We start from the raw sequence: 12,567 nt of genomic DNA, 5'->3' as shown, positions 1-12,567 counted from the left end.
AACCAAGCACCCCAGAGTTCTGAACGAGCTCCTTGCAAAGTCCTTCTAGAAGGTTCCCAGGGACGGAGGCTGGGTTTGGGAAGAATGTTTCAGCCTGGGGTGGGTTTGGCTGGGGATCCTGTCCTCCTGCCTGCCCAACACCTGGAACACGGTCATCCTAGGTCCCCCAGGAACACCTGACCGTCTTTCTTCGTGGACAGGCACAAACACCTGCGGCAAAACTCAGCTGGCGACTCCTGCCCAGCCCCGTGGGTCCCTAGGGGTGGTCCCCAGAGGCAGCCACGTTCTGCTTTTAAGGATGACGCTCACTAGCGGGCCACCTGGAGCCACCGAGATGTCCAACACGGGCTCCGTGGCCGCACACACCAACCCCCCGCACCTCTGGGGACCTGGCCTGCAGACCCCCAGCCTTTCCCCGACTGACCCTCTGCAAGTGCACCCTGTGACAGGGACAGGCGACCCCGGTGCGGTTCCCATTGTTGACCTGGGTGTGCGGCCGCCTCTGTTGGATCAGAGCTTGGGGAGCCCCGCCCCGCGCTTCTCTCCGCCAGCAAAACAGCTTGGAGAGGCGCCCTGCCCGGCCTCCAGGGACAGAGGGGGAGGGGGGAGGGACAGACACCCAGGGGACAGGGAGACACAGGGAGGCGGGGAGGTGGAGGCAGAGAACACAGTGCGGCTGGCACCCCGCGCCCCTCCGCGTCGCCACCTGGCTCCTTCTTGCCCGGAAACCCAACAAGCGCCCGGGAGCAGCCCTTGCCCCGCGGACACACACAGGACGCCCTGTCCCCTCCTCCGCTGATGTTCCTGGCAAGCGACAGGCCTGGGTGACACCCTTGGCAACACAGTGTCGCTAAGAAGCCACGGGCCGGCGGGTGGGTGCCAAGAGTTGAAACGGGGCGCCCAGGTCCGTCTTCGGACCCGCCAGCCCCTGCCCAGGACCTCGGTGGCCCCGGACAACCTGAACCCCACCTTTCCAGCTGCCCCGTCGGGCCCAGTGCCGAGGCCCAGGGCGCAGCCAATGCAAAAGTGTCCCATCCAGGAACCCCAAGTCCCGCACGCACGGGACCCAGAGGCGCACTCGGTCTGGAGCAAGGGCCCCTCACTCGGCCCCAAGCCGCACCCGGTCCCCAGGCGCTGCCGGACACCTGTGCCCCCCCCCAAGTCCTGCGCTTCGGCCACTCGGGGAGGGACCCGTCCACTCCACGCGGGGCTAGTCTCCCACCCAGCTCGGCGACAGGCGGCCCTGGGGCAGTTCCGCAGGTGCCTCGGGAGCCGCCGCCTGCCCCTGGGGGTGGCAGCCTGAGCCCTGCGCGCGAGGTCCCCAGTGTTTGGTGGCTCCCAGTAACTTTTGTGACGCTCGGCCGCCCAGTCGCCAGGGTGGCGTTGCTATGGGGGCGGGGGAGGGGACACCATCAGAAACTTCGGGAGGGAAGCCGGGGCGCGGGGACGGCGGGGGGGGGGGGGGGTGCCTTCCGACCTGGAGGAGCCTCGGTGCAGGGGCAGCGGGGCCAAGCTCCGGGGGCCCTTTGTCTGACCTCTGCGCCCCGGGCGCACGGGGGTCGCGCGTGGTACTCACCCACGGTGGCCAGGATGTCGAAGTCCTGCAGGGAGTAGCCGGGCGGCTCGGGCGAGGGCGCCTCGGGGCTGGGGCTGGGCGCGGGCGCCCCGTCGGGAGTGCGCCCCGCGGCCGCCGGAGGCTCGGGGTCCGCCGCGGCCGCCGCGGCCAGCCCCGGCGCCTCCATGGGGGCGCGTTGCCGGCCGCGGGCCGCGGGCCGCCGGGCTTCCCGGGACGCAGCCTCCGAGGGCGGCGCGGCGGCGGCATCAGCGGAGGCCACCCATGCCCGCCCGGCGCCTCCGGGTGCGCGGCCCGGCGCGGCGGGGACAAAGGCGCAGCGCGGGGCGGCGCTCAGTGCAGGAGCAGCAGCAGCAGCTGGTGGGAGTAGCCGGCGGCCTCCGGGGCGCGGCGCGGACCGGGCGGTGGAGGCGGAGGAGGCGGAGGAGGCGGAGGAGACGGTGGAGGCGGTGGCGTGGCCGGGGCGCAGGGCGAGGCGGGGTCCGGGCCGCGGGCGCCCCGCTCCCTGTTCATTCCTCGGGTCGCGCACCAGCCACGGGCAGCGCTGGCCCCGCACCGGCGAGAGCGGGGGCCCGGGCGGAAGCGGCCTGGGCGGGGCGATCCCCGGAGCGCGAGCGCGGCCGGGCGCGCGGGGACCGCCCAGGGGCGGCGTCGGGTCCGCGCTCCGCCCCGCGCGCAGCCCCGCCCGGAGCCGCGCGGCCAGGGCGCCCGGAGCTGCCGCGGCCCGTCTGCGCCCAGGGCGCGCCCGCGCGGGGTCCCCACCCTGCTCCCCGGCGACGCGCACACGGCCACCACCCAGGTCGCCGCGCCCCAGCCCCCCCCCCACCCAGGCGGAGAGGCGGGAAGCGGGCGGGGCCGGTCCGGGCGGGCGGGGCGGGGACCCGAGTAAAGTTTAAAAACAGAAGTGAAAATGGAGCTCGGTGCGGGTCGCCCGCCGCTCCGCCAGCCCCAGGGTCCCCAAGCGCGCGGTGCCCGGCGAACCCCGCGAAGGCTCGCTCGGTGCAGCGGGTGGACAGGCCACAGCTCCCACCCCAGGGGGCTTCCTGCTTCTGTCCCCTGCCCCCACCCCCGTGGACTCCGGGGATTGAGAGATCTCGATGTGGGGACCGAGGAGGGACAGAGGGACCTCCCTGGGCGCTCTCGGCAGCTTCCTGTGAGTCAATGATTATTTCAAAATAAACATCTTATTTTACTAAAAGAGAGAGAGAGAGAGAGAGAGAGAGAGAGAGAGAGAGAAGTATTCAAGCCATACAGCGACAGCACACAGGGCGGGCGGCCAGACGGGCCACCGTGGCCACCCAGGGACAGTCTCGGACCACTCGGGAACAGCCGCAGACATTTTAGTTTCAGATGCACCGCGGTCGTTAGCCTTTGGCCGGAGAAAGCCTGCCCCCCCCCCCGCACACACACAGACACACACACTTGGCCACAGGGTCTAAAAGGCTCTTCTGTGCGCGCAACTGGACGCCGCCGGGCGAGTGGCCACCCGCTTCCCCGGGGATCTGGTTCAAGGCAGCCTGGGTTGGGCGGGAGCGGCCTAGATGTCACCCGCTGATGGACCCCCGGGTCGGAGCGGGGTTGGGGCGGCCGGAGGGCAGAAGTATACGTTGTTTTGAGGGACGACGCCAGGTAGTCTGTGGCTGCAGGGACTGTCCCCAGCCCCGGGCCTCCTGGGTAAGCCACAGAGGAGCATTTTTAAGGAAATCAGGCCCTGCCACCCCGCTCAGCCAGCAGCGAGGGGGGCGACAGGAAGTCTTAACCCGGGCTCTGGGTGTGGCTTTGGGGGCCCTGGCTACCATCCCCCACCTGCATCTTGTGGGTGGCAGGTCCCTGGGGGGCGGGGCGGGGAGAATGGAATGCAGAAAATGTGCACCGCCTGGTGACACTCGGGGCGCCGGCCTAGGCCCGGGACACGCGCCCCTGCGGAAGGGACTGGGGGCCAGCCGAGGTCTTGCCGAGGGAGGCTCCCAAACCCACCTCCTCCTCTGCCCTCGGATCTGACCTCAGACCTTGATGCGGCCAGCGAATCAAGTCTTGGCCACCGAGGCTCGGAATGCACGCCGGCAGCAGGCCCGCGCAGGTTTTTGCTTGCAAAGTGCATTCAGGGAGACACCGCGGGGAACGTGCAGGTCTCGACCCTTCTCGGCGGCTGCTGCCCGGTGGGACCTCTGATGGGACCTCGCCCACCCTGGGCTGGCCCGCATCCCTACCCCTTCCTATCCATAGCGCCAGTGTGTTTTGCAACAAAGCAGCTCGCCTCCGGGCGGATCTTAAAAAGGGAGGGGAAAAATGTTCTTTGGAAACCACATCCCAATACTTGACAGACTGGGAAAAGCAGAATCCCCCGAAGCTGGGCATGAGCAGGATTGTTTTCTGGTGGTCAGGGAGCTCTGTCCTAGCCAAGGAATGAGTCCCTCCCTGCCCCTAAGCTGATGGAACTGTGCTTGCAAAATAGTCCTAGGAACAGGTGTTGTGCGCGCAGACAAGTCCCCAAGGCCACTGAACACTTCTTACAGGGGATTAGGATACTCTGCGTCTTTGCATGAACCTGCACCTAAGCAATAATTGATGAACCAAGTTGAATGCATGTGCTAATATGCGTATGTGTATTTGCACAAAAATGATGTATGCAATACGTACTGTTTTACATATGTGCAAAATATATATGGTATTTAAAAAATTTAAGAGTTAATATATGCCGGGCGCGGTGGCACACGCCTGTCATCCCAGCGGCTCTGGAGGCTGAGGCAGGAGGATCCTGAATTCAAAGCCAGCCTCAGCCAAAGCGAGGCCCTGAGCAACCCAGGGAGACCCTGTCTCTAAATAAAATGCAAAAGAGGGCTGGGGACGGGGCTCAGGGGTCCAGTGCCCCTAAATTCAATCCCTGATGCAGAAAAAAAATAACAAATTAGAGTTAAAATAGTAAGTGCTTTTACCATATATTCTACATTTTATAAATACGTATGCTAATGTAGGATAGTTACTGTACATTCCATTGTATTTTATGTGTATTCCTCAAAAGAATAAAAACCCATAAAATACATTGCTGGGTCACAGCCTGGTGGGAGATACCTTGGTTCCAATAATGCAAAGAAAAAAAAAAAAGAATATGGAGTCTGTAATCCCACCTCCCAAAGCAGAAGCATTACAAGTTCAAGGTCAGCCTAAGTCATTTAGTGAGGCCCTGAGCAAATTAGGCAGACCCTGTCTCTAATTAAAAATAAAGAGGGTCGGAGATGTGGCTCGGTGGTGAAGCACCCCGGGTTCAATCCCCGGTACAAAAAAACAAATAAATCAATAGGGGCCAGTCCGCACACCTGAGCCAGACCCTGTATCCCGACCAAAAATCTGGATGCATCTGTGTAATCCCAGCAACTTGGGAGGCTGGGGCAGGAGGATCCCAAATTGGGAGGTCAGCCTCGATGACTCAGCGAGATCCTTGAGAAAAGGGCCTGCGGGTGAGCTCAGCGGTAACCCAGCGGCTTGGGAGGCTGAGGCTGGAGGATCCTGAGTTGGAGGCCAGCCTCCAGCAGCTTAGCGGAGGCCCTGAGCAACTCAGTGAGACCCTGTCTCTAAATGAGACATAAAAAGGGCTGGGGATGGGGCTCCGTGGTCAAGCACCCCCTGGGTTTCGCCACCAAAGTGAATTTAAATGAAAATTACAATCTGCAAATGTAAAAAAGAATACAGGTTGGTTTGATTCAGGTTCCAAGGGAGACCTGAAAATGTCACTTCTCCCTGTGTCTGTGGACTCAGAGGCTTTTCCTGAGTGATTCCAAAGAAAACCCTCTAGGAAACCCTGGGTCGGTGGGTGGCCTGCAATTAGTAGGCGCCCAATTGACCCGCCGCCTAGAGATTCATGAGAGGTTTTATTTCAGGGACGCTGGGCTGGCGGGGGTGAGCCTCCCCAAACCAGGCGTTGATTTCTGCGCCCTTTTGCTGGGCTCCTGAATCTGAGTGGCCAAGATCACAGTTTAGCCAAAGAATAATGAGTATGTCCACCAATTGGTGACAGAGGTGACGGAAGGGTCACCACGGAGCTCCATCTGGCCCCTTCGGGGATCATCCACCGGGTGGGTTTCCTTTCAATATTCAGATTCCCCGAACCTAGACGGACCCGCTAGCTGCTAAGTGGACGGGAACTGTTGATCAAGAGGTCGACATGGGGACACAGGAAACTGCCACATTTGGAATCCATTTGGCTCATCCCTGAATCCAAACCTTTAAGGAACTCAAGAGCACCCCCCAGGAAACATTGCGACAACTTAGAGCACCTGGTGTCTAGGGGTCGAGGAGCAGCCCAGGGTCCACCCCTGTGATCCCAGCTGCTTGGGAGGCTGAGGCAGGAGGATCGTGAGTTCCAAGCCAGCCTCCGCCAAAGCGAGGCCCTCAGCAACTCAGGGAGACCCTGTCCCTAAATAAAATGCAAAATAGGGCTGGGGACTGGGCTCAGGGGTCGAGTGCCCCTGAGTCCAATGCCTGGTATCCAAAAGAAAAAAAAAAAATCCCAAAAGACATTACAAGAAAAAGGAAAATGAAATAATCATCTTGAAATGGGGGGTATCAAGCTTAACAGAAAGAAGAGGGCTATTCATTTTCTGCATAAATGGAAGGGTCTTCTACATTTCCTAGAAATGCAACCGGAGATCCCAGAGAATAGGAAAAATGTCAAGAACGTTGGTTGTTGGAATAGAAAGGAAAGATTGAAATGGGATCCAGCCGGGGGTCACTCACATGTAAAGTTAACTTATAATAAATAAGAGTGGCTGGGGATGTGGCTAGGTGGCAGGTTTTCTCAGTATGGAGGTCTCAGGTTCGAAGCCAGCGCCATCACACAGATAAATACATTTTAAAGTAACGCAGTGGGAGGCCAAAAGTGGAACTCGGCCACCTTGGCTGCACCCTCAGAGCAAACCCTTGTCACCTGCTTGGGGCCCCTATGTGAATAAGCACAAAAACTTTGGTGGGATACCCAGGGTGGCACAGTGGGTTCTCCGGATTGTCCACGGAGCCATCTATTTTTTCCAAGTCAAGTTTGCAGAATGCAGAGGAGAAGAAATAAAAATGCGGGGGCAGAGGGACCCCGTTTTCCAAGGCAGTTTTGACTGTAAAGGAAACAGACCTTTTGCATCTAAAGACAAGGTGCATGTGCACTGCCCGGATTCTGCACCAGGGTCTCCAAAATGGGAAGCTTCCGGTGGCATTTTGAGACACACAGGGACCTGTGCAAATCCTCCCGATCCTTAGGAGAATAGCCCCTCGTCTGCCCAGCGGCGGGGAGAATGCCTACATTTTTCATTTCATTCCCTTTTCAATTGTTATTCTCATTTTTTTCCTGGCAGCGGGTCAACTTTTATTGAAACCCAGAGAGACTTCAGAACAGGCTCCAACTGGTTTTATGGACGATTGAGAAAGCTGACCCCTACCCCTAGCCACAAAGCTGTGCTGGGTATTTACCTTAATTTCTTGCTTAATTTCTATTTTTTTTTTATTTTTCATTTTTTTGAGGCTAGCGGAGGGTACTGGGATGGAACTCAGGGGCCCTCCGACCCCTGAGCCCCGTCCCCAGCCCCATTTTGCATTTTATTGAGAGACAGGGTCTCCCTGAGCTGCTGAGGGCCTCGCTTTGGCTGAGGCTGGCTCGGAACTCGCGATCCTCCTGCCTCAGCCTCCTCAGCCGCTGGGATGACAGGCGTGTGTCACTGCTGTGCCTGGCTCTTAATGTCTAAAGAGAGGAGCAAACAGTTTTTAGGGACCCCTGGGAGCAAGCTCACTTGCCAGCCCCGGCCCCGGGGGGGCCAGCCTGCAGCGTGGACCAGCCCGAGGTGACCAAGGAGGAAACCCGGTTTGCCTGGGAGCCAGGGAGGCGAGATAAATAAAAAACCCCATAAGCACCGTGACCTTGGAGATGAACTTGGGCGACTCCGAGGCTTCCATGGAGGATGACTCAGCGCCCTCGCATCTCCAGCAGAGGGTGGGGTTTGGAGGCAGCCGGGGAGGCCCACTTTGGGGAGGGAGGGCTGGGGAAGGGAGGTTGGATTTGATCAGTGCACCTCCTGTGCGTGCGTACAGATACCACACCGAACCGCATCCACTCTGTACAACGAATACCTGTGAATCAAAACATATAAATCAATAAAAATAATGTTGGGGAGAACGCAGCCGATGACAGGTGTTCAGACAACTGCCTAGTGATTGATTAAAAAAAAAAAAATGGTTGTAAGTAAGCTACTTCCTTCTTGGGTACTGGTACTAAAATAAACTCCTGATGTGTCAAAATCTGTGTTGGAGGTCAGGCCCCCGAGACATGCGTCTGTAATCTCAGAGGTTCAAGAGGCTGACGCAGGAGGCTGGCACATTCAAAACCAGCCTCAGCAACTTAGTGAGGCCTAAGCCACCTGGTATGACCCTGCCTCAATAATAATAATAATAATAATAATAATAATAATAGATAATAATCCAGGGCTGGCGATGTGGCTCAGTGGTTAAGCACCCCTGGGTTCAATCCCTGATATAAGAAAAAAAAAATCTACGTTGGAAAATAAAAGCATCAAAGATTACATAAAAAATATGAAGGTTTAAGATATAATACTAAGCGTTTGTTTACATGATTATGTTATAGTAGGTCTTAGGAATAATAAAAGTACTTCTGCATAATTAATATAAAATAATGTCACTGGGAAATCAGGACACTTGCCTAAGGAATGATAAAAAAGGCACTTTTCTGTTCACATTGTGTAGAAAGATGTGCATGTTTTTATGTACGTACACAAACGCACACACACACATATAGAGATATCTGTATAGACACACACATATAAAAAAAGGGATTTAGAGCCACAGAGACATGCAGACAAACCTAAATATCTAAACTCATCTTATATCTGTTTGCAAACTTTCCTGGTTCTCTGTGTGTGTATTTGAAATCATCCTTCCATAGCTGAAGGGGTTTGGTTCCGAGATTCCCATCCGCTCAAGGAATGTGATACTGGGCTCTATGTCTCTGTGACCAAAATACCTGGATCTATGTAAAAAATGGGGATCTTTTATTTGGGGTCATAGTTTGAGAGGTTCAAACTGGTGGCCGACTCCATGGCTCTGGCCCAAGGGGAGCAGAACAAGATGGCGGCAGGGCCTGGAGGAGGAGAGCAGCTCAGGACAGGGCACCAGGGAGCAGAGAGAGCTCTGTCACCAGGGACAGGACAGAGACCCCCAAGGCACAGCCCAGGGACCCCTCCTCCAGCCACCCCCCACCTGCTGCAGTCACCTCCTGGTTAATCCATTGAAGTGGATTAATCCACTATGAGTCTACACCTCTCATAACAAGATGGATGGGTGGGCGGGTGGATAATGAATGGATGCTGGCTGAATCCATGGATGGATCCTTCGATAGCTGGAAATTGAGATGGGGCTGGAGAGAGAAGTCACCCGAGCCGGTTGTCCAGGTGACCCAAGACCTTGCACAGTCGGTGCATCTGGAAAACAGCCCCAGGGCGGGAAGCCATGAGTCAGAGCTTCTCAGGAAACACTCGGCCCTTGTTTGTGAGCAGGGGCTGCCTGTCCTTGGGCAGCTGAGGAGGGACAGAGACTTCAAGAGCAGGGCGTGGCCCTGAAGGCTCTCCTGAGCTGTCTGGTATAAGTACATCTCAAGTAATATTTGGGACCCACTTTTACCAAACACCCCGTTGATTTTTTTTTTTTTTTAATACAAAGGATGGACCCTAGAGGTGCTTGACCCCTGAGTCCCCCTCCTCAGCCCTATTTTGCATTTTATTTAAAGACAGGGTCTCTCTGAGTTGCTTAGACCTTTGTTAAATTGCTGAGGCTGGCCTCCAACTCACCATCCTCCGGCCTCAGCCTCCCCATCTCCCGGGATGACAGGTGTGGGCGCCGCGCTCTGCAAGGGACAATTCTTCTCTTGAATAAATGATTCCTTCTTTATCTAACCTCCACATTCGACCACATTCTATTTTTTTTTTTTTTTTTTTTTTTTTTGGCGACTTTAGTTTGACTCTTTTGGACTGGGGATTGGACTCGGGCGCACTTCGCCACGGAGCTCAAAACATATTTTTTTTCAACGAAGGCGATTTCTAGGTATTTGTGACATAATCTCAGAGTTGGGTTGGAAAGAAGAGACCCAGGCCCCAGGGTTCCTGGGCGCCCCACAAGAGCGCATTCCGTTCCGCGGTCCGGAGCAGGTCTGCGCACTTCGCTCTAGAGGTCACCTGCGCTCGCCCAGGTCCGGAGGGGGTGGGGACCAAACAGAGGGACCTTATTATTATTGATTTTTCCCCCCTCTCTCAGGTTTTTTCTATGCTGTTCGCATCTCCCACTTGGAAAGGCTGCGGAGAGCATTTTTCCAAAGACCTTGACGCGCGTTGGAGACCCGAGCCTGGCCGCCCGGCTCCCTGCGCCCGCGGTCACCCGGGGAGACGGCGCTGCGCCCGCGGGAGGGCGGGTCCCTGGCGCAGGGTGGTTTTTTTCCTGCGGAGATAACATCAGGTTCTCGGGGCCCAGCGAGGGAGCCGAGTGCCCAGACCGAGCGCAGGGCGCCCCCCCCCGGGGCTCGCAGACCGGATTTCTCTTGCGTGTTGCTCGACTTCTTTCTGCATCTCAGAATCCGGTGGAGGCCAAAGGAACTCAACACGCGGCTGGAAAAGTGGGTGCCCCGTGGTGACGGAGAAGGACATCTTCCGCCTTTAACTTCTATTTTATTTTATTTTATTTTATTTTATTTTATTTTATTTTGGACACAGTCTCGCGAAGTTGCTGAGGCTGGCCTCCAACTTGCAGTCCTCCCTCCTCAGCCTCCTGAGTGGCTGCTGGGATCGCAGGCGGCGCATTACCTACCACGCCTGCCTTCCCCCCTGATTTTCTTCTTCTTCTTTCTTTTGGTGGCTTCTCTGGTATAATTAGAACAGCCCTTGAGACTAAAAATGGCCCGTGTGTGACTCTGTCTGCTAATGACTTCTCCTTTTTTCACTTATTTATAAGATCACTTCTCTGTCCCAAGATGCTTTGAGATGCGTCCGGGAAAAGGAAACTCAAAGATGAGATTTTCAAGGGAAATGTTTGACAGGTTTCTATATTTATGAAATAATCCCCAGGTTCTATTTTTTTTTAAATAGCTTATATGAGAGTTTCTCCGTGTGACAGAAAAGCAATTAAAATTCTCTCAGCTGGGGACACTTGGGTTACCAACCCTGTGGCTCCCTGCAAGGAGGAACAGCCCCGGGGACTGGTGACCATAGCAACAGGCTGGAGCAGGGTCAGGTTCCTGATAAGGGTGGGAGAAGGGCTCTTTCAGTCCCTCCCGGGGCAGCCTCCAACTTCCCCGGACTCCGCTCAGAAACGGGCCTCCTGGATCCCACCTGACTCCATTGTATCTCCACGCTGATGGCCTCCCTCATGGTGTCCACACTGGGGTCAAAAGATCCGTCTTCAGAACAAACCTGCCCGTTTGGGGAGGTTGTCCCTGAGACCCTTGGATGCCTTTGGCACGGCTGAGTTGAGGCTAGATGGACTCTAATTTACCGTCCTCCTGCCTCAGCCTCCCCGATGCCTGGGATTACAGGCAGCGGCCCGAGTTGCATTTCCTCCACCCTCATGAAGAAACAGTCCAGACTTCAGACAAGGCCACCACCTTCCTGTTTAGACGGGGCATATTTTTGTTTGGTGGAGGGCGGGGGGGGGGGGGGGGAGGGCTGTGTTGAAATGGAACCAAACAGGTCCCCAGGGGTCAAGGTCTTCCCTGTGGGTAGACCTGGTCCTGCAGCCAGGGGAAGGGGTGGTGGTGGGGGGGTGCCTACTGAGCCAGCCGTGGATGCAGAGGGTTTTGAAGCCTCTATTTCCTTCCCCCACGTAGAGCAGGAGGATCGCGAGTTCAAAGCCAGCCTCCACCAAAGTGAGGCCCTAAGCAACTCAGGGAGGCCCTGTCTCTAAAAAAAATGCAAAATAGGGCTGGGGAGGGGGCTCAGGGCCCCTGAGTTCAACCCCGGGTACCCAACATTCCTGCGGCACGATTTCCGCACAACCTACGATGCTATGATGGTTGCTTAGACCAACAAGGCAGCTTCGGTACCCAACAGGAGTGTAGCGTATACAGCGCGGACACACTGCACCAAAGGGATGATTCCTGCAGGGGGCGCTGTGGGAGGTGAGCCTGCAAGATGGCATTAGCTGCTCGGAAGGAACGTCGCCTGCTTTTAAGTCCTACAGTTGTTATTTCTGGAAATTTCCATCCGTTATTTTTAGACCGGGAGTTGGCCACGTGTAACTGAAGTCCTATTGGTGCAGGAAACCCGTCATCGTCTTGCAAAAACAAATTCCTTGTGACTAGAAAAGTGATGCTGTGTTGGTGCTTTGGGGGAATTGAAAAGCTCCTAAAATATACAGAGTTTCGAATCTACTTTTTTTAGGGCCCGCGATTTAGCTCCGCTTGCAACATTGTTGCAAAAAGTAGCAATGGCCTCGCCTTCTGGAATCCGTCCAGGGGGACAGAAGTCCCCCGGGGCTGGCCACCTCTCCAGCTCATCTCAAGAGTTCCTCAAAAAATGCTCCCAGATGGAGGGACAAAGCCACTGAAACGTGTGTCCTTCACGTTCTTCACCCAAGAGGAGTTGAGGCACGTTTTATAAATAGGAAATTAGCTGCAAAATTAAACAGGTCCTCTGACTTCAGGGGCTACATTGGACAGACAGCTTAAAGCTGGAGAAAGCAGGGTCTCCCTGAGTCTGCAAATAGTAATGCTGGAGACTCCGCCTGGCAGGAATGGGGCAGCTCCTGGTGGCCGGGAGCCAATGCACATGGACATGTTCACCCGAGTAGCATTGTGCAGTCCACACCCTGAACACCCAGACAGGGAGGTTGCAAGGTCATGACACCTCAATACTATGCCCAGAAGCACCAAAGAAGCAGCCCCACGGAGACCATCCAAGCCGTCTTGGTCCTCAGAGTGCGGAGCTGGGGTCTCCACCCCTCCCGCATTGTGATTT

The 12,567-nt window shown here is 56.3% G+C and overlaps 1 protein-coding gene across 1 annotated transcript in view; it reads right to left on the bottom strand.

Annotated features, from left to right (window-relative positions):
* The window catches only part of Prkx (protein kinase cAMP-dependent X-linked catalytic subunit), a 31,861-nt gene extending 30,119 nt beyond the window's left edge, over positions 1-1,742 (bottom strand). Inside the window, exon 1 of the mRNA XM_077107839.1 lies at positions 1,577-1,742. Coding sequence (XP_076963954.1) covers positions 1,577-1,742 — 166 coding nt within the window. The remainder of the gene's footprint in view (positions 1-1,576) is intronic.
* Between the last annotated feature and the right edge of the window lie 10,825 nt (positions 1,743-12,567).

Source organism: Callospermophilus lateralis, chromosome Y (genome assembly GCF_048772815.1).
Source record: "Callospermophilus lateralis isolate mCalLat2 chromosome Y, mCalLat2.hap1, whole genome shotgun sequence".
Lineage (NCBI taxonomy): Eukaryota > Metazoa > Chordata > Mammalia > Rodentia > Sciuridae > Callospermophilus > Callospermophilus lateralis.
This window is presented reverse-complemented; position numbering and strand designations above follow the sequence as displayed.